Source organism: Hoplias malabaricus, chromosome 2, assembly GCF_029633855.1.
Source record: "Hoplias malabaricus isolate fHopMal1 chromosome 2, fHopMal1.hap1, whole genome shotgun sequence".
Classification (NCBI taxonomy): Eukaryota; Metazoa; Chordata; class Actinopteri; order Characiformes; family Erythrinidae; genus Hoplias; species Hoplias malabaricus.
Window position 1 is genome coordinate 42,280,418 of NC_089801.1, and position 22,471 is coordinate 42,302,888.

The window sequence follows — 22,471 nt, forward strand, 5'->3', positions numbered from 1 at the left end:
TTTTGATTGACTTTTAGCCCTTAACCAGATTTTTCCTCTTTTCTTTGTCAGGAAGACTGGTCTTCTTCTCCATGGTCACTTCATTTAACTAAAAACGCTCAAGTCTGAGTTGTTGATTCCTGAGAATTTCAGAAGGTCATTGCACTATAAAGTATTCTCTGATATCCTGATACAAAAAAATCGTAGAAGACAAACAAAAATAGTAGAGTACTTAAATTTGAAGGATTGGCAGTACTCCCTCCACCTTCTCCAGCAAGTAATAGGAACTTGATTAGCCTGAACGTGGCACCACATTTTTACTTCTTTTTTAATGTACTTATTCAGTCTTTCCTAAAATGTTTTTGTCTTTGGTCAGTTCAGTCTGAATCTGTTTGTCAAGACATCAGGTCAACAGCACCAGAAACCTTCGAGAACAACTAGCTACATTTTCTATTATGCTGTGTTACGTTAGCAAGCAAAAATGTTGTACCTCAAATAAAAAGTTATCAAACAACACAGAACCTGCCAAAGTGCCAAAACAGCAGCTAGTTCTGCATTTTAATCCATGCTTTTGATGTTTCTGAAATGCTGTGTCTAATGCTGTCATGTATATATCCATGTATGCAGGTTTTTTAACTAGCCAAATATTAATTTATTGCAATATTCAAGTAAACTATTGTAGCGTAGTAACAGTATTTGGGTTGGTTATGTTTAATGGTGATTATCACTTATAATAATAATAATTATTATTATTACTGAATTGAGATGACAAAGATATTAATAATTTATCAGAGATTGAAATACTCTCAACCCTAGAGATGAGTTCTCAGGATTTTCAGACTCTTAAGGAACAAACTCCACACACTGTATTTTTTCAAATAATGGAAATACTTTATTAAGAGGAATGATAATAAGTTGATAAACATAGCACAATCATCAAAATCTCACGGAATCAACGCAGGTGAAACCAGTTCGAATTTAATAATTAGCTAGGCTATATGACTTGTGAATGATGTGTTGCTAAATTATCTAATTAGTGTATAAATTTATCAAGAGACTTAATTCGGCATCAGCTTCTGAAAATGAGGAATTTACTTGCTTTCTTACTCTTTGTCGTTATTATCACCAAGCTGATGGGTCCAGCAGATTTTCAATCTCCGTTCTTCCAGTGCTTGATTTGTCACGGCTGAAGGTAGGCTGGTTAGTGAGTAGATTCCCTCCAGGATGAGTCAGCCACTTTCGGCGTCCTTAGACGACGTGACGTCAGTCGGGGATTCCCTTCACAGAGAAATGCTGGCCTGGCGTAAATACTAATTTACGTAAATTTACGTAAATACTAATACTAATTTCACTTAATTTCAGCTGTGGCTCTTATTCTGGCCAAAATAAGTTTTACCTGCTTTGATCAGTCGTAAAATTAATCTTGGATTGGGCTATAAACAATGAACAATTAACCTGTTTACTCTTTTAGTTTCTGTATTGCAATGCTAACTGACAAGGCGTCCCTTGCTAGTTCGCAATGAAGGTCTGTCTTCTTTTAAGAGTCTTTTGAAAAGTCTGCTTCGTCAGCATAGAGAGAAAACAGAAAAACAAAAGATGAGAGTGTCAAGAAAAACAAGGGCGTAAGCAGAGAGCAAGGGAGCATAAAAAGAAGTAAAGGAGAGAGGGAGCAAGGGAGAGTGACTCCCTTTTTCATAGGTGGCGCGGTCACGCCCACTTGGGAGGTCTCCGTCCTCTGATTGGTTCCTGGGTTTGGGGAGTCCACGTGACCGTCTCAAGTTCCAGAGAAAGAAAAAGATCACTTCTTCTGGGCGAGTATATAACCTCAATTAATAAAAATATTTCATACATACTTGAATATTGCATAATGAGTATACTGGAGTATTTTTATCAAATATATATATCGAGTATATTATCAACTATTCTAGATGTTAGAGATTAAATAATTTTTTCTAAATTGAGACAGGAATTTTTCCTCGTGATTAAAACAGTAATTCACATCACTCGGTTAGTTAGTAGACAGTCACCCGAGAGTAACAGAGGACAACGTTAATAGCACATTGCATAATACATGCTTAGTTTCAGCAGAAACATATGCATCCGAGATGATTCTTTGTTAGAGGGAGAGAGGGCGAAAAATGATTTCGCAAATGTCCACTTGGGGGCACTGTTGGTCAACACTGTTTGTCTGGTTTGAACTGGCATTGCGAGGTCACCAATAGGCAGTCCTGGGGCCATCTGGTGGATAAGATAAGGTCGACAGTCAACGCTGGAGGTAATAAACGCTGGGGTTTTTTATTCCAGGTCTCCAAGGCTATGATTGAACTTTTAGGCTTAATGGAGTCATAATATTGGGGGTACCACTTAGTGTTCAGAAGAAGAAGTGGGTTTTAGTCATCTGGTCATCATAAAGTTTGAAGAGGACCACTCAGTGTCATCCTGGGGGTCACTGAAAAGTGTTCTGCTTAGCCTTCGCTATCAGGTATAGGTCTGTGCGTGAGTTTGTGTGTGTGTGTGTGTGTGTGGGTGGGGGTGCGTAGTCTTTCAGCACGCACACTCTGTGGAATGCAGGTCCTGTTTTCTCATTTTATATAAAAGAGAATGGAGAGTCAGAGTCTTGATTTTTCATTTCTTGATCTGGATCCATCCTCCACTACACTATAGGTAAATTACAGTCATACACAGCTCCATAGCTAAGATATCTAGATAGATAACACTAATCTTATGAGCTAATATGTTCTATATTTAGCTCATTCAAGTATGAATTAAATTTTTTGTGCAGTGCTCAGGTGTTCCGCAACTGGATTTTTGTCTTTGGAAAGCGAGTGTCTTGTGAGATTCAGTTTTGTTCTCTTTAGGAATGAAAGGGTTTGCACAATTTAATGAACTTTTAGGTCCAGAGGGAGCGACTTTATAATGATCAGTGTCCCAGTGTAAATTGCATTAAAAAATAAAAAAAAATCACATCTTCAGGAGCAGGTTCCTAAACTGAGGAGTGTGTCAGAAATTCAAGGCTTGCCAATGTCCACAATGATTCTGGTGAAGAGCTTGTCCTTCTCGATCTTTACCACTCTGTAGCTCAGTGAGTTGATGCCATCACTGTCCATAGTTTCTCTTGTGTGAGCAATTTGATCAAACCTGTGAGGGAAAAAATCACTATTTATTCTGAGAACTAGGGCTGGTCCCAAATATTCGGCTACTCATTTGTTGTTTAGGTATTTGTTTTTTAAATTTTGAGATTTGGATATTTGCTTTTTTTTATAAATGTGTTTATCGATAAAGGCAGTGCCCCTCTCCACCTGTATTCAGCCTTGTTAACATAAAAATCCAGAAAAATAGCCAAAAACAGCCTACATACAATGAAGTGTGAACAGTTGAACCAGTTGTTATAGAATATAAATCTAATGTAAATATAATTTGTATACAATTAGGTTAAGTTAATTTTAGGTGGTTCAAAGCAGCAACTGATAAAATGTTGGAAGTGTGTATTTGTGAGGTTTACCTCCTGGGGTTTGGTTCATTCAGTCTGTCTCTTTCATGTCGAATCACTTTACAGCGTCCAATTACAGCATCAGGACGAGAAATACTCATTCCTCGAAATGACAGCCTTCATAAGACAAACAAATGTAAGTAAACATTTCATCATTTAATACACCTCATTAAAATAAAATTTAATTCCCTTTAACATTTCTGAGACTATGCAGGACACCTGTGTGTCTCTGTGTGATGCGTTGCTGAGCTGCCAAGGACTAAATGAGGAGAAACATTCAGGATGTTTTTGACAGCCACAGTGTAAAACTAAGAAAGAAAATGTTGCACAACTTCAAAACATGACTGACCTGACTCACTACATCTGTGTTAAAGAACGACATCTATATAAATCAGATTATTTCTCATGGATATTATATTAATCTGCTGTTTTCTTGCCTGTTGTAGATGTCATCGTCTTCGCCACCCCAGCCCCAGTAGTTGTTGGGAAAACCATTGATTTTCAGAAACTGCTCTTTACTCATTGCACACGCATCACCAAAATACTGGTTATAGGGCAGTCTGTGTTCACAAAAACAATACAGAACAAATATCACCTCAAAACAACATTTATGCATTCATTTTATCATTCATTCTTCTTTTATATGTATTTCATAGAGATCAAGGCTACAGTTAGTCTGGAGCCTACCTGGAATCATTGGGTACACAGCAGGAACACACACTGGATAGAGCAGCACACACTAACCCAGTCACTCAAACATTCAAACATCTGCACAGTTTCACACACTCACTCACACACTCAGACCTGTGGACAATTTCATACACCCACCCAGTCACTCACACACACCTGTGGAAAGTTACCACACTCACCCTTTCACTCACACACTCACACTGTGAAGAGTTAATCCAATAGTGTCTTTTTTGTGTGTGTCTTACCGGTAGCCAAACTTGTCCATAGACACGGCAAGGTGGCGCGGCTGCTTGAAGCAGTGATAAAGGTTTCTGTCATCCAGAGGAATGAGGTACACGTCACTGAACACAAAGCACTCATAATCATAATTTTTCAGAGCCTCAATGTAGCCCACATTCAGCAGCTTTGCTCGATTAAAGGTGTCCTCACCATCCTACACACACACACACACACACACAAACACACATAAACACACTCAATGTTGGAAGTACTTTTTAAAAATATACAGTTATACTGTTGGTTTGAACTCAGAAATTCAAATTAAATCACTCTCTAGTTAATTAGATGCCCCAAGTTAAAATCTCTTGTTTATTCGAGGCCACAGAATAGACCACCCTTCTGCTTTCCCTAAGGATCAAGGTAGATTAGGGGATGACCCAATCACCCAACAAAATGACACAAAACACAACACATGGCCCTCCTCACAGCTGGAGATAATCTAATCAACAAGAGTGCAGACGATCAAGAGGCTTCATTGTGATCTCTCCCTATCTCTGTGAACAAGCCAGGGTTCTGGTTTAGGATAAGAGTAAGAGGTTTAGGTCAGTAGTGCGTATGGATAAGGTAATTGTCCACAAAATGAAAAGTCTTTGTAATGGCCCCACCAGCATGCAAGGAAAAAACCTTGTTGCTGTGTGTTTGTGTTTTACATAAAAGAACATTTCAATGCAAAACAATTTCGATTTTGGACTGAGGCTAATGTCACTAACAAGCAATAAAAAGTAATAAACAAGATGGTGCTTATTACATACACAATATTCTCAAATTGCATGGAGTTGTTTACTGATTTAAAGCACATTTCTTTATGCAGGTTCTTTTAAACATGAATAAGTGAATTATCATTTTGATCCCATGCATTAAGAACCCAATTACTGTGTTTTTAAGATTGGTTTACCCCACTCTTCATATAGAAACTCTTCACTGAGTATATCATGCATAAACACAATATGATTCTTAACAGGTTTTGTCAGTTACAGTTATTCAAGCGTAAATCGACGTCTGTGGTGTAGTTCCTCTAAGAAACACCTGGAGTCTAGCTCAGTATTGCATAACCATGAGTGGTTATAATGATATAAGCTCCATGAACTTAGGGCCTCTCTTCCACACAACAGCAGTACTCTGTAGACACCCCTTTAATTAGTGATACCAACTATTTAAAGATGCACAGATGTGTTATCTCTATAGAAAAACATCAACAGAGCAGCTGCCCATGAGTGTAAGCATAGCTTGCAATTCCAATGTGACAGCTAGAGGAATATAAAAACCCTCCAGGTTGGTGTGTTTAGCAGTGAAATTGATGCATTTGCATGCTCATTTTCCTTAAGGACACACTTGAACAAGAAAAACATCTCTCTCACACATGCACACAGAACCACACGAAACAAACACCTGTCTTTCAAACACAGATGTTCAGATGTTATGATAAATTATCTCATAATCATCTTTCTAAATACTTTACAAATATCATAACTACTGCCTCATTGTTTCCACACTTACTGTCTGCTGAATGAATTTGTGCATTCACAGGAAAAAGATGGAACCAGGGCAGATTATAAATGAGGGAGTAAGAGTGTGAAAGCAAGGAAGGGAAAGAGTGATAAAGAAAGAAGAGGGAGGATCTGTGCCGGTCGTGTAAACATTGCTTTTGCTATCATAAGAGTGTAGCATTGGAATGTCTGAGAGTTTAACTCCCTCCAACTCAACCTAACAAACACACACAACAGACAACACTAACTGCTCTTCATCAGCTCAACACGCTCCTCTGAGAACACTAACAGTTGGTTCTGTGTGTGTGTGTGTTACCTGCTGGATGACATACACTGTGTATTCCAGCTGCTGTCTCTGCAGTACAGGGTGAAGGTTATAGAGCCAATATTCCAGAAGCTGCTCTCTGTTTCTGAAGGGGATGATGATCGCCACCTTGTGGAGGGACACACATTCACGAGGTTTGTATCGCCCGCCATCTGAGAGCTGTGGGTTATGCTTTACCTCGGTCAGATTCACCTTCTGGGAAAAGTCCACTCTTACTGCACCCACTAAAGGCAGAAAACACACAATAATATATGACATTGCTGTCCAAAGAAAAATGTTTACCTCCAAAATTAAATTTCAGTGAAAGTAGGGTTGGGCGGTATAACGATAATAACATATACCGTGGTATTTAAAAATGTGGATGATATCTTAAAATGAGGGCTGTATTTATGACGTCTGTGTGATATCGAATTTCTGTTCTGTGTATTTAAAAGTTGGCTAAAATGTTCATGTTCATTTAAGAGAGCCACAGGGAGACTGCAGGCTGAAAACAGGTGGAGAAAAACACAAGCCCAGTAGCCCACCACAGTTGTAAGTTTAGTGCTGAGTTTGGGTTAAAAGAGATAGGAAGAAAGCTGTAAACAGACAGAAAGCTGATATTCAGCTAAATTGATGTTCTTATTCTGCAGATTTAGTTTGAAACTTCCAGTTCCACATTAAATATGCAGCAGTTTCAGAAGCTAGGTTGTACCTGTTTCACCATTAAGGTGGAATGTTTTTGGAAATTTACAGCTAACTACTGAGACTTCAGCTATTAGATGTAGATGTATTCTTGTTTGGATGCAAAGGGCCATAACCCTTTTTGTATGCAAAAGGTTGGTGTATCCACAGGATACATTTAAAGAAAGCTGGGGCAGACATTCCCAGAAACAGAGACTACCTTATGTAATGCCTAAGATGAGATGTGTTGCTACCTGTCTTGGACAATGTCCTAGATTCACAATGGCCCTTTACAGACAAACAGTCTCTGTTTCTGGGAATGTCTGCTACAGCTTTCTTGTTTTGAAACAATATCATAAAAGGTTGAAAAGCTATTGAACTTTTTAATGAAAAATCTATCACCATGAGCCAGTAATGGTTAAATTGACCAAAATAAGAGGTGTAGTATGTCATGTGGGTTGCACTTGATCAAATACACCTTTTTAGAAACAAAATTATGAAAGGTTCAAATACTATTGAAATTTATTCACAAAAACACATCTCTACGGGCCAGTAATGGTTAAATTTAATAACGTAAGAGATGTAGTGTATGTCATGTGCGTGGTTCGTCAGCTTCGTTTTTACTGTGTAGTGTAGTTTGTAAACGGTCCCTTAGCTCTCGCGGAGATGGCGGCAGCCCTTAGAAAACAAAAAATTTCGTGTTTTTTAAATGGCAAACATTTCTGACATAAACTGAGTTGTAGTTGCTTGTCTTGGATACCAAAAACAATACTTTGCAAGTATTAAGTCATTTTCATGCACCGTTTGAGAGCTATTGAAGACAGAAATCTGAATATGCGAATATGAAACCAACTTTACCGGAGTGTCATACGAAATATATTGTTTTCTATGGGCTGCCGCCATCTCCGCGAGAGCTAAGGGACCGTTTACAAACTACACTACACAGTAAAAACGAAGGTGACGAACCTCACACATGATGTATGCTACATCTCCTACCTTGATAAATTTAACCCTTACTGGCCCGTGGTGATACATTTTTCATTACAAATTTCAATAGATTTTGAACCTTTGATGATATTGTTTTTAAACAAATTGTATGTGATCAAGTGCCACCCACATGACGTACTACACCTCTTATTTTGGTAAATTTAACCATTGCTGGCCCGTGGTGATACATTTTTCATTATAAATTTCAATAGCTTTTGAACCTTTGATGATATTGTTTCAAAACAAGTTGTATTTGATAAAATGCCACCCACATGACGTACTACACCTGTTATTTTGGTAAATTTAACCCTTACTGGCCCGTGGTGATAAATTTTTCATTATAAATTTCAATAGCTTTTGAGCCTTTGATGATATGGTTTTAAAACAAACTGTATTTGATCAAGTGCCAACCACATGACGTACTACACCTGTTATTTTGGTAAATTTAACCCTTGCTGGCCCGTGGTGATACATTTTTCATTATAAATTTCAATAGCTTTTGAACCTTTGATGATATTGTTTCAAAACAAGTTGTATTTGATAAAATGCCACCCACATGACGTACTACACCTGTTATTTTGGTAAATTTAACCCTTACTGGCCCGTGGTGATAAATTTTTCATTATAAATTTCAATAGCTTTTGAGCCTTTGATGATATGGTTTTAAAACAAACTGTATTTGATCAAGTGCCACCCACATGACGTACTACACCTGTTATTTTGGTAAATTTAACCCTTGCTGGCCCGTGGTGATACATTTTTCATTATACATTTCAATAGCTTTTGAACCTTTGATGATATTGTTTCAAAACAAGTTGTATTTGATAAAATGCCACCCACATGACATACTACACCTGTTATTTTGGTAAATTTAACCCTTACTGGCCCGTGGTGATACATTTTTCATTATAAATTTCAATAGCTTTTGAGCCTTTGATGATATGGTTTTAAAACAAACTGTATGTGATCAAGTGCCAACCACATGACATACTACACCTCTTATTTTGGCAAATTTAACCCTTGCTGGCCCGTGGTGATACATTTTTCATTATACATTTCAATAGCTTTTGAACCTTTGATGATATTGTTTCAAAACAAGTTGTATTTGATAAAATGCCACCCACATGACATACTACACCTGTTATTTTGGTAAATTTAACCCTTACTGGCCCGTGGTGATAAATTTTTCATTATAAATTTCAATAGCTTTTGAACCTTTGATGATATTGTTTCAAAACAAGTTGTATTTGATAAAATGCCACCCACATGACGTACTACACCTGTTATTTTGGTAAATTTAACCCTTACTGGCCCGTGGTGATACATTTTTCATTACAAATTTCAATAGCTTTTGAACCTTTGATGATATGGTTTCAAAACAAATTTTATTTGATCAAGTGCCACCCACATGACATACTACACGTCTTATTTTGGCAAATTTAACTATTTCTGGCCCGTGGTGATACATTTATCATTACAAATTTCAATAGCTTTTGAACCTTTTATGAAATTGTTTCAAAGCAAGTTGTATTTGATAAAGTGCAACCCACATGACATACTACACCTTTTATTTTGGTCAATTTAACCATTGCTGGGCAGTGGTGATGGGTTTTTGAAAATAAATTTCAATAGCTTTTTAACCTTTTATGATATTGTTTCTAAACAAGTTTTATTTGAACAAGTGCCACCCACATGACATACTACACCTCTTATTTTGGTCAATTTAACAATTAATGGCCCATGATGATGCATTTTTGAGAATACATTTCAATAGCTTTTGAATGTTTATTGAAATTGCTCAGAAAGAACATGTAGCTGTTTGAATGAAGTAATGGTGGGGTAGGCAATAATTTGAGCAGCTTTTTTAACAGGTTTTAAAATATTTTTATTGACCAACTGTCAATATTTTGCAGAATGTAAGTATATACACACAAAACAACAGCAATAGTTATAATCCAAAAAAATTACTTTCAATGTAAAAATTAAGTTGTCTGACTCATGAGAGACATAACTTTTGCCAGAGGTGTACATACAGTAGGTGTATGCAAAATGTTGGTGTTTCCACAGGATTCATTTAAAGAAAGCTGGAGCAGACATTCCCAGAAACAGAGACTACCTTATGTAATGCATAACATGAGATGTGTTGCTACTTGTCTTGGACAATGTCCTAGATCCACAATGGCCCTTTACAGACAAACAGTCTCTGTTTCTGGGAATGTCTGCTCCAGCTTTCTTTAAATGTATCCTGTGGATACACCAACATTTTGCATACACCTACTGTATGTACACCTCTGGCAAAAGTTATGTCTCTCATGAGTCAGACAACTTAATTTTTACATTGAAAGTAATTTTTTTGGATTATAACTATTGCTGTTGTTTTGTGTGTATATACTTACATTCTGCAAAATATTGACAGTTGGTCAATAAAAATATTTTAAAACCTGTTAAAAAAGCTGCTCAAATTATTGCCTACCCCACCATTACTTCATTCAAACAGCTACATGTTCTTTCTGAGCAATTTCAATAAACATTCAAAAGCTATTGAAATGTATTCTCAAAAATGCATCATCATGGGCCATTAATTGTTAAATTGACCAAAATAAGAGGTGTAGTATGTCATGTGGGTGGCACTTGTTCAAATAAAACTTGTTTAGAAACAATATCATAAAAGGTTAAAAAGCTATTGAAATTTATTTTCAAAAACCCATCACCACTGCCCAGCAATGGTTAAATTGACCAAAATAAAAGGTGTAGTATGTCATGTGGGTTGCACTTTATCAAATACAACATGTTTTGAAACAATATCACCAAAGATTCAAAAGCTATTGAAATTTGTAATGAAAAATGTATCACCACAGGCCAGCAAGGGTTAAATTTACCAAAATAACAGGTGTAGTACGTCATGTGGGTGGCACTTGATCAAATACAGTTTGTTTTAAAACCATATCATCAAAGGCTCAAAAGCTATTGAAATTTATAATGAAAAATGTATCACCACGGGCCAGTAAGGGTTAAATTTACCAAAATAACAGGTGTAGTACGTCATGTGGGTGGCACTTGATCAATTACAGTTTGTTTTAAAACCATATCATCAAAGGCTCAAAAGCTATTGAAATTTATCATGAAAAATTTATCACCACGGGCCAGTAAGGGTTAAATTTGCCAAAATAAGAGGTGTAGTATGTCATGTGGGTGGCACTTGATCACATACAATTTGTTTAAAAACAATATCATCAAAAGTTCAAAATCTATTGAAATTTGTAATGAAAAATGTATCACCACAGGCCAGTAAGGGTTAAATTTATCAAGGTAGGAGATGTAGCATACATCATGTGTGAGGTTCGTCACCTTCGTTTTTACTGTGTAATGTAGTTTGTAAACGGTCCCTTAGCTCTCGCGGAGATGGCGGCAGCCCATAGAAAACAATATATTTCGTGTTTTTTAAATGGCAAACATTTCTGACATAAACTGAGTTGTAGTTGCTTGTCTTGGATCCCAAAAACAATACTTTGCAAGTTTTAAGTCATTTGCATGCACCGTTTGAGAGCTATTGAAGACAGAAATCTGAATATGCGAATATGAAACCAACTTTACCGGAGTATGACAGGAAGTGTTTGAGTTTGTGTGTCTGAAATTAAATCTGCAGCAGTGCATACTTCCTCTCTCTCTTTCTTTGTCTTTGTCTGAGTGTAGGCCTCTGCTGATCCACCATTGGACCACTGAAATCCACTTGAAATGAAGTGCACTTACTCACCTAAAAGTGGGGACACCTCTGGACATCTCTCGAGTTCCTGCTGATCAGTAGTAGTAGCGACAGTAGTAGCTATACGTGTATTCATTCTAACGCTTGCGCCCCGGGGTTGCGGTATCCTGTGCACGTGCCTGTGACGGTGCGCGTGATCACTCTCGGTCCCCGTGTCCCTCAGGCAGAACACCAGCATAATGGAAATGTGGAGCGCGCACAGGACCACTACGAGGGAGCACGTCCTATAGAGCAGGGAGCAGCTTGAGCGAGGATCCATCTGTGCGCGAGGTCACCTCAGAGAAAACAAAAACAAAAGGAAAACACGCGGAAAGTTAGTCTGGGTATGAGTTCAGAAAGCGCGTAGCGAGTGGAAGTAAGTGGAGCTCCATCTCGCGCGACTGCACGAGTACAGCGCGAGAGGCCCTTCAGGCTTTCGTGCACGGGATGTAGTTTTGAGGGGTGGAGTGTGTGTAAAAATGTATGGGTGTATGTGTGTGAGAAAAGCACAGCGGGGCGTGTAGTGTCTCTTGTCTCCTTTTTGTCTCAACTCATTAATATTTTTTTATTGCACATAAGCATAAAATGAGACATACATACTTGCTTCTTTTCACTTTTAATTTATTCCTTTTAATGAACCCCTGATCCAAGATTACATAATTGACTGAGATTTTCAGCTTTATTCAAACCATAAACATGCTTTATGAATGTATAAGATGGGACCAAAGGCACGATTGGACCCAGAAATTGCAAAATTAAACGTTAAACGAGTATAACGAGTTAAACGTTATGGTTGTATTAACATGGTCCATTGTGTAGTATGAGCGATATATGGGTTTTATCATGTAGTCAATATTATTCTATTCGATTACACATACAAACCGGATTCCAAAAAGTTGGGACACTAAACAAATTGTGAATAAAAACTGAATGCAATGATGTGGAGATGGCAAATGTCAATATTTAATTCGTAATAGAACATAGATGACAGATCAAAAGTTTAATGTGAGTAAATGTAACATTTTAAAGGAAAAATATGTTGATTCATAATTTCACAGTGTCAACAAATCCCAAAAAAGTTTGGACAAGTAGCATTAAGTGGCTGGAAAAAGGAAATTGAGCATATAACGAACAGCTGGAAGACCAATTAACATTAATTAGGTCAATTGACAACATGATTGGGTATAAAAAGAGCTTCTCAGAGTGTCAGTGTCTCTCTGAAGCCAAGATGGTAAAAGGATCACCAATTCCACCATTGTTGCACAGAAAGATAGTGCAGCAATACCAGAATGGTGTTACCCAGCATAAAATAGCAAAGAGTTTTAAGTTATCATCATCAACCGTGCATAACATCATCAAAAGATTCAGAGAATCTGGAACAATTGCTTTTTCATTGTCAGTGAACACAATCCACCGTGCCATCCGCTGTTGCCAGCTGAAACTCTACAGTGCAAAGAGGAAGCCATTTCTAAGCAAGCTCCACAAGCTCAGACGTTTGCACTGGGCCAGGGGTCTTTTAAAATGGAGTGTGGCAAAATGGAAAACTGTTTTGTGGGCAGCTTGCATGTCTGGAAAGGCACCATTAATGCAGAGAACTATGTTCAGGTTCTAGAACAACATATGCTCCCATCTAGACGTCATCTCTTTCAGGGAAGACCCTGCATTTTTCAACAAAATAATGCCAGACCACATTCTGCAGCAATCACAACATCATGGCTACATAGGAGAAGGATCCGGGTACTGAAATGGCCAGCCTGCAGTCCATGTCTTTCACCGATAGAGAACATTTGGCGCATCATAAAGAGGAAGGTGCGACAAAGAAGGCCCAAGATGATTGAACAGTTAGAGGCCTGTATTAGACATGAATGGGAGAGCATTCCTATTTCTAAACTTGAGAAACTGGTCTCCTCTGTCCCCACACGTCTGCTGAGTGCTGTAAGAAGAAGGGGGGATGCCACAAAGTGGTAAAAAATGGCCTTTTGTGTGAGACTTGATTTCACAACAGTATTGTAAAAGTGAATTACATTCAGCAGCAGGTAGGGGGTGCTCAGGAGGCAATTTTTACACTGTATTCCTTTTAAGGTTGCTCAGCCTTAACACTTCTAGACATGGGCATCATTCACAGGCTGAGGCTGATGAAGAAGTCAGCACTGTCCAGAGCAACTAGGTCAAAAGAAACAACAACAAAAATAATTAAGCTTTTGTAACCTTCATCTCAGTCAAAAAAACTAATTTGCCAAGCCTCAACTTATGAGTGCAGTTGGCCCTATGTCAATATAAAAATAATCACAGGAGAGCATACCTTAGCTACCATACGAAATCATATTTGTAAATTTAACTATTGAGCGTCTAATGACATAGACTGACACATGCTGGTAAATAATGTGTAACTAATGTAACTAAGTAATATGTAATTAAATGTATATGTGAAATACATCTCTGCCTCATGGATTATATAGAGGCAAGTTGCAGATCAAGGAGAGGGGCACTTCACTTCATCTGGTTCCTTCCATCCATCCATTATCTGTAACCGCTTATCCAATTTTAGGGTCGCGGGGGGTCCAGAGCCTACCTGGAATCATCGGGCGCAAGGCGGGAATACACCCTGGAGGGGACGCCAGTCCTTCACAGGGCAACACAGACACACACACATTCACTCACACACTCACACCTACGGACACTTTCGAGTCGCCAATCCACCTACCAACGTGTGTTTTTGGACTGTGGGAGGAAACCGGAGCACCCGGAGGAAACCCACGCGGACACGGGGAGAACACACCCATCTGGTTCCTTTTCTTGGAGTAATGGGCCAACACGACAGGTGACAAGGACCTTGTAAGAAGAAATCATGTCTGATTCCTCTAAGATGGTATATCGTTCAGCAATCATTTGCAGTAATAATGGTCAAGTCTGGAATAAAAACAAAGTCAGTAGAAATGTCACTGAAAGCTCTTACACCATCTGCCCAATGTGTAAATGTTATGGGACTGCGATATACTTCTTCACAGTTTATACCTTCAATTACTCGCAGTGTGACTTCCATGATCTTTTTGAATAACTGCAGTTGAGACAGCGCTAGGCTCACATCTCAAACTGAGATAGTTTAATAGTTGGAGTCAGGGTGACTGTTCACCAGTCATAGCATTTTGACTCTCATTGACACTTAATCTGAACCAGGCTGTTGAGCTGGTCCATGGTCCTCGTCCTCACTCGGCTGTCTTTCGTCGTGTTCACTGAACTGCTGATCATCATCCTCAGCAGGAGCTGAATCGCTGTCTGAGTCTCTAGGTGTCTTGTGACACTTCTGGTTTGTGGCCTGGAAATGCCACTTGATCTGGCGTCTGTTGCAGAGTCTTGTTGGGCTTGACTCTGTGTTTGCTGATTTTGAACTTGTTGTTCTTCTGGTGGTGGTGTCTGTGGTGCCAGTAAAGGTGGAACTCTGGAGTAGTAGTTTAGGTGAATCCACACACTCTTGCCTTCAACTCTGACTACTGTGGATGTGGTGAGGATCACTTTAAATGGTCCTTCCCACCTTAGCTCTTGCCAACACCTTCTGAAGACCCTTATGTAGACAGGCAGGCTTATAATCACAGGGCAGGATGTCTTTCAGGCCTTCAGCTGTTGTTTCGGCATTGCGTTCCACTGTGGCACCTTTCACATGAGTAAACAGTTTTCTATGGATTTCTGTTAAGCATGCATTTCTTTTTTCAACAAGGCCAAATTGGGTCCTTTGTTTGGGGCTTTAAGATATGTCCAAGGCATTGGTCTATCAGACGCCATTTCATGTGTCACGATTTGTTGACATCCTCATACTCATCAATGCCAAAGGCAAAGCATTGAGCCAATTAACTCTTTGCCCACTGTTTGCACATATTTGAGCAGTTTTAGCTTTTAAAGTTCCATTTTGTCTTTCTACCAGGCCTTGTGATTGGGGATGATACACACAGCCTTGCATGCATTTTACACATAATATAAGGCTTGTGTAATAATATTAATAACTTGGTTTACAAAATGTGGATCATTGTCAGAGCTACGTTCATTTTGTATACCAAATCTGGGAATAATTTCCCTTAGCAGGAATCTGGCTGCAGATTCTGCATCTTCTTTAGTTGTTGCATGCGCTTCCACCCATCTGCTGAAAGCATCAGTTGCAACTAACACGTATCTGTGTTTCCCAATTGGTTTGCCCATATCCATGTAATCATTAATTATGTGTCTAAATGGTCCATCTGGTGTTGGAATGTGTCCTAATGGAGTAGTTATAGATTTTCTAAAGTTATATTGTATGCAAACTTTGCAAATATTTAAAAAGTTATCAACAGAATGCACTAAATATGGTTTTCTCATTCTTTCTCACTAACTTTGTTATCATTAAATCTAAAGGTGTCTGTTTGTTTGTTTGTGCAGCATATTCCCCATAATTCTTTACTAATATATATATATATTCTCACAACTATAAAGGGGTTCTGTGTGTGTGTGTGTGTGTGTGTGTGTGTGTGTGTGTAATTTCTGGCTCATGTCCCAGTTTTCTGTCAGTTTTCTTCAGGAGTCACCTCTCTTTCTGCTCACTTCTCTCCTTGGGCAAAATATTATTATATTATTAGATATTATTAGAGATATTATTAATATAAATGTACTTTGTTAATTTTTACTATTTTCCAATTAATTTCATTTTATTTCTAATATTCATATTTGCATTTTTGTGTTTTTCATCATTCGTGCTCCGCACACATCATTTGTTCATTATTCAAAGATGATTTTCAGCGTATACATTTTTACTGGGTGGCATTAGTATAGCACTAAAAGCTTATATAGCATTAATAGCTTATTTACAGCAAACTATCTAAATAATTAAAGAAATCAAACCACAATCAAGTGGCATACAATTCAATAAGGCTATCCCCCCCATGGGAAGTTGTTCCATGCCAAGCTCTGCTTTTATTAACTCTTGACTATTTAATAATAAGTCCAGTACAGGTCCCAATAATTATTTTTTTCCAAATTCGTTTTATTCCATCTTTTATTTTCAAATGGGGAAAAATAATTTCAGCATCCCGTAAATTATGTAAGTAACTACTGTTAGTAACTACAATTTATAATTAATTAATTCTGCCGATTGTCATTTCTCAATTCCTACCCTATTTAAATAGGATCTTTCTAACCAAATATGTGTATGTATTCCTTTTGTCTCTATTAATAAATCACTTTTCATTATTTTGTTATTTGTCTGAGATATACTCCCATTATACGCCCTTGTAAAAATATTTTATGTTCCTTATTAATGTACTGACTCAGCCAAGGTTTATTCAAATAAATTAACACTTCCCCATTCCAAATCCGTTGCCCATATTTTTTTCCCTAAATTCAATCCCTCTATAATGATCAATAAATCTTGCTCATTTTAAATTATAACACTTTGCTCGTGTAGAACCTATTGATGTCATAATTGCTTGTGCAGAACCTATGCGGTAGGCAGCACAGCCTGATGTGTACTTCTCCAGAAATGTAACTTGTAACGTCTACCACAACGACTGTGATTGGTCTGCAGTCGGATGAACATGGTTCAAAAGTCCCGAAATATTAACTCTTAAATGTTAACAAAAAAGATGTTTGAAATACATCTCTAGTGGTTTGGAGCTGTAATTGGAGAGTGATGCAGATGCCAACACACAAGTATAAGCATTCACAATAGCTTAGGACATTTGCATAACATAGTTTTTTACTCAAACACAAGGTAAGATTTGGTTGTTGTTTTTTTTCTGCTCATGGGGCTCCCCTAGTAACGCGATTTGGCAGCGAGTCAGACACCGTGGGTCTTCTTTCATCCTTCGTTAAGGCAAATATAATACTGCTCCAACCATCAGTTTTACTGGCCCCCTATTCACTGTCAGAGTCTGGTTCATAAAGTTAGTTTTAGCAGCTGTGGGTTTGAGATCAGAAACAACAGCACAACAGATAACGATGAAGGTTAATTATGGCCATCTGGCCGTGTCTCAGTCTGCACACTGCTGCACCACATCGTATACACCACTATTATCATTGTTTCTGTGGTGTAGTATGTAAAGTTCCATAGCGTGTTGTGTGGAAAACAGTCTCACTCTCTCTAACATGAATGTTAAACAAATGCTGTTCCACATCATTATAAATGCAGTATTTTACTGCCTTATCTACAGGAATCAGCTTATAGTGATCTAATATTTAGGGAATGGGGTGGGCTTTGACTCAGCAAATATGTCCCCCCAATATCAAACTCACTCCTACGCCCTTGCACCTGCCTTTCTCATTTTTGCACAGATTATAAAGTGAGAAACTGAAGCACAGTTTAATTACTAGGCCGAGAAAAAGTTTGAGAACCACTGCCCTAGTGCAATTAACTTTTACAGCACTGTACTAAAATTGGTAGGGAGGAGGGAAGGGGTGGTTTCCTACCCTCTTCCAAAAGTTTCATAGTGCAGTTTCTGCAGTGCTGAGCTGAGAATAGCAACGACAGAGGATATATTCTCCATATTACAGGTCAGTGAAGCATCACAATGATTTTGAAGCTGTAATTTCAAGGAAAAAATATTACAGTGTTCCTTTAAGCTCTCTGTTTTGCCTGCACAGTTGCAGACAGAGTATAGTTTGAATGATTTCTCCAATTCTGACACAACTGTTTCTTAAGCAGACTACAGTTTTGATTTTCTGACTTTTTGCCTGATACCCATTGTAGATCACTTGACTAAATAATCGTCATGTTTGTTTACTATGGGCCACCGTACCTGCATGTGTTTAGTGGCATCTGTGTGCTCAGGTTTTAATTATGTTACGTCTATCCCTGTGAGTGGACCCTGCGAGTAACATGCCTTGTTGTTTCACTTTTAGGTTCCTGAATAAAACTTGCCTTTTATTCCAAAACTGTCTGATAATTGACTCAGAAGACAAGGAACTAATTTCTACAGGTGTTTTTGTCTTTTGAACATGTACTGTATTGATTGTTGTTTTTTGGAATATTTCTTCTGGTTTTGACCTCGTTTGCTTTTAATAGATCTCCAACTAGCTCTCGGTGAGTGATTTGTGACATCTAATCTAGATCTGTAAACTGTGTATATGATTGAATAGTAATTACTGATGTCTCAAAAACAGCCAAACACTAAACTGTACAAATCTTTTTTTTTTTTTTTTTTTAACAGTTCTAAGAACTGAACGTGATTACTTACAGTCTCAAATTTACACAACAGTTGGTTAAAACAAAGTCTGCCTTTGGTTTTATTGGCTTTAGGCAGAGAAACACTATAGAAGCAAATCTGTCTCATCAGACTTTAAAATATTACCACCTTTGAATTTGTAGCACTGATTTTTTTTTGCACTGAAATTATGCATCTGAATTTTGTTGCTTTTGAATTTAAGGCTTCAGATTTCCACCTCTGAATAGTTCGCTTCGCAATTTTGCATCTGAATATAATTGCTCTTGAATTGAACTCGTGAATTTTCAAGATTCTGAAAAAATTTTCTGAATCCAGATTGGAATTTTTCATATATATATGATTCTTATGTAGATATGAACTAAGTTGTTGGGCCATGGCTTTTTCTAAGATCTTGGACAGAAATGGCAAATTTGAAATAGGCCTGTAATTAGACAGTGTACTAGCATCAAGATTTGGTTTCTTGATCATAGGTTTAATAACTGCTAGTTTAAAAGCTTTGGGTACATGGCCCAGGCTATGGGATGAGTTTACTATAGTTAAAAAAGGATCGATAATAGCTGGTAGTACTTCTTTGAGCAATTTTGTGGGAATTGCATCAAGTGTGCAAGTTGTACAGTTTGCGGAAGTGATAATCTTCTCTAGTTCTAATTGTGGGAGTGGGTAAAAGGTTTCAAGTCTTTCTTTTACAGTTACATTATATTTTATATCATTTACATCGGGTGGCAGCCAGGATGGATTTAATCCTGTGGCTTGAGTTTGTTGTCTAATATTCTCAGTTTTATTATTAAAAAAGTCCATAAAATCTTTACTGGTAAGAGTTGCTGGAATTAGTTGTTCGGAACCTGCTTGATTTTTTGTAATTCTAGAAAACACACTAAACAGTGCTCTCGGATTATTTTTATTATTGGAGATCAGCGAGGCCAGATATGCTGAGCGAGCTTTAGTGAGGGCATTTCTATACTCTATAAGGCTGTCCTTCCAGGCAGAATGGAACACTTCAAGCTTGGTTGATCGCCATTTCCGCTCTAGTTTTCGTAATGTTTGTTTTAAAGTACGGGTCTTATCATTATACCATGGTGTGAGCTTTTTCTGTCTTATACTTTTATGTTTAAGTGGTGCTACCTTTTCTAAAGTAGATCGACAGGTATTTTCTAAGTAGTCAGTTCGTACATCTAGGTCCATTGGGTCTAATGGAGTTGGAACTGGGAGGTTTTCTATAAATTGTAGGGCAGTAGATGGTTTTATTATACGCCTTGTAGAATAACGAGGGTTCTTACATATATTATGGCTAAGACGTAGCTCATATGAAATTAAGTAATGGTCGGAGATTGCTGAGGATTGTGGTAAGATATTCATTTGGTCTAACCCACGTTTCCGTGAGACAGAAAACATTGAATTTATGATCACTTATAATATCATTTACGATGAGTGCTTTTGAGTTTAGTGATCTTATGTTGAGTAACCCAAATTTTAGTTCTGAGGTGTTGCTGCTTGGTGTTGTGTATGATTTAATATTGATTAGGTTGCTGAAACAGGCTGATTTTGTTTTTCTACTTTTACATTTAGTTCAGGGGAAAGACACAGTCTCAATACAGTTGAACCTGGATGACGCCTCAAGACAGTTCGCAGACGGTCGGTTTAGCCTGTCTGTCTGCGGCCTGGTCCCAGCTCTGGATTGTCAGCAGCTGTCTACACTACTCTGCTGACTAACTAAAATACTATGTGCTATGCTGCAAGAAAGTAAGGCAGCACCCTCCCGCGTGGGGTGGATACCATCCCTACCTATAAGACCAGGCTTGCCCTCGAAACGTAACCAATTGTCTATAAAGCCCACTTGATTTTTGGAACACCACTTGGACATCCAGCAGTTTAACGCCAAAAGTCTGCTGTAAGCTTCGTCGCCACGCCGCATTGGTATGGGACCAGAGCAGATTACGGCATCGGACATCGTCTGGGCCAGTTTAATCACCTCTGTAATATTACCCTTAGTTACCTCAGACTGCCGCAGACGAATATCATTGGCCCCTACATGAATGACTACCCTCGAATATCTCCTATTAGCTAACAGTCTAAGGTTGCCACTAATATACGGTGCTCTGGCTCCCGATAAACAGCTAACTGTTACTGCCGGTGCCCCTAAAGGAGTAGCTAATTTCACATGTCGAACAATAGAGTCTCCTATAACCAGAGCACTCTTAACAGGCTCCTCAGCGGGTGCTTCGCTGAGCGGGGCAAACCTGTTTGACACGCAAATCGGAGGAGCGTGGTGTCCCGGTGGGCTAGCTTTGGCCTCAGCGTTAGCATCAGCCTTAGCTTTCCAGCTATGACGCCGAGACGTCACCCATTCACCCCGCTGTGAGGGCTCTAATGCCGGAGTCGTGGGGGTGCTAACTCTCCCTAAGGCACCCGGAGTTGCTAACACTGAATCTCGCTGTTTATCCCTTGACAATAATAAGCTCTGGATGCGCACTTCTAGCTGGTCCACTTTATCCACCAGAGAGCTAACTAGCTGACACTTAGTACAAACACAACCACTATCTTTGTCGCTAGAGGTGGAAAAGGGGGTTAAACTAAACATGCCACACTCTGAGCAGGCAAAACAGCCAGTAGTATTTGCAGGAATTGCAGGTACTTACCGCTTTTAGTTGATTTTAGTAACTTACACCAAGAACGTTACTCCAGGGTCCGGTGGCAGTTTTAGTGCCTCTTTAATAAATATTCCTGCGGAGACAATCGAAAAGATAGATCTATGGATGGTTAGTAGGTTATAAAAACAGATATAAATACAGAAATACAGTAGAAACGAGTAAACAGGAAAACCCGAGCGATCAAAACATCTTCTTCTAAACGGGTACAGGAACAGCCAAACGGGTTGCCAGATCAGATAATAGGACATTAGAGCCATAGTACTATTACTTTTGATACTTAAGTACTTAAATACTTTTGTACTATTACTGAAGTAAAGATCTACAACAAGGACTTCTACTTTTACTGGAGTAATATTTTACCTTGAGTATCTGTACTTTTACTCAAGTACATGGTTTGTGTACTTTGTCCACCACTGGTATCTGTGTTCTCCTTAATGCTGTTGTCACACAGCTCCAGGGACCTGGAGGCTGTGGGTTCAAGTCCCACTCTGGGTGACTGTGTGTGAGGAGATTGATGTGTTCTCCCCATGGGTTTCCTCAGGGTTCTCCGGATTTCTCCCATGGTCCCAAAGCACGTTTGTAGGTGGATTGGTCACTCAAAAAGTGTCCAAAGGTGTGATTGTGTGAGTGAATGTGTGTGTATATGTCGCCCTGTGAAGGACTGGGGTGTGTTCTTGCCTTGCGCTCAATGATTCCGGGTAAGCTCTGGACTCACCGCGACCCTGAACTGGGTTACAGACAATGAATAAATGAATGAATGAATGAATGAATGCTGTTGTGTTTTGAGTTTATGCAGCATTCTTTTAATGTAGCATTTTTTAAATGTATTTGTGTTCTTGTGATGAGGTGAAGGGGGGTAGGTGATCTAACATGGCACCTGTAGAGGAAAGAAGGGAAAAGTGTGAATGAGATTGAGTATACTTACCGGTAAGATGAAATATATGTCATACGTATGTTTATTTTTAGGGATTAGATCTTAGGTATGAGGATAATGGAAATT

General features: G+C 38.5%; 2 protein-coding genes across 2 annotated transcripts; both read right to left on the reverse strand.

The window, feature by feature from the left end:
- Positions 1-866: 866 nt before the first annotated feature.
- Positions 867-12,132, reverse strand: LOC136687205 (beta-1,4-galactosyltransferase 1-like). The gene is made up of 6 exons (XM_066661505.1): positions 11,652-12,132; positions 6,242-6,474; positions 4,405-4,592; positions 3,907-4,029; positions 3,482-3,586; positions 867-3,117 (listed from the first exon to the last, which is right to left on the reverse strand). The coding sequence occupies exons 1-6, from the start codon at positions 11,917-11,919 to the stop codon at positions 2,988-2,990; spliced, it is 1,047 nt and encodes a 348-aa protein (XP_066517602.1). The 5' UTR covers positions 11,920-12,132; the 3' UTR covers positions 867-2,987.
- A 2,670-nt stretch (positions 12,133-14,802) lies between these two features.
- LOC136676693 (uncharacterized) lies at positions 14,803-21,862 on the reverse strand. The gene is made up of 3 exons (XM_066653876.1): positions 21,832-21,862; positions 20,550-21,154; positions 14,803-15,078 (listed from the first exon to the last, which is right to left on the reverse strand). The coding sequence occupies exons 1-3, from the start codon at positions 21,860-21,862 to the stop codon at positions 14,803-14,805; spliced, it is 912 nt and encodes a 303-aa protein (XP_066509973.1).
- Between the last annotated feature and the right edge of the window lie 609 nt (positions 21,863-22,471).

Bases quoted from the DNA above. Each gene is read 5' to 3' on its own strand.
- LOC136687205 (XM_066661505.1), bottom strand. From the start codon at position 11,919: ATGGATCCTCGCTCAAGCTGCTCCCTGCTCTATAGGACGTGCTCCCTC. The intron at 4,593-6,241 runs GTAACACACACA...GTGTGTGTGTAG, and splicing joins CAGTGTATGTCATCCAGCAG to GATGGTGAGGACACCTTTAA. The intron at 3,118-3,481 runs GTAAACCTCACA...TTTCCCTCACAG, and splicing joins AATGAACCAAACCCCAGGAG to GTTTGATCAAATTGCTCACA.
- LOC136676693 (XM_066653876.1), bottom strand. From the start codon at position 21,862: ATGTACTTGAGTAAAAGTACAGATACTCAAG. The intron at 21,155-21,831 runs GTAAAATATTAC...GGGTGACGTCTC, and splicing joins TAAAAGTACAGATACTCAAG to GGCGTCATAGCTGGAAAGCT. The intron at 15,079-20,549 runs GCACATAGTATT...CTACTACTCCAG, and splicing joins CCTTACTTTCTTGCAGCATA to AGTTCCACCTTTACTGGCAC.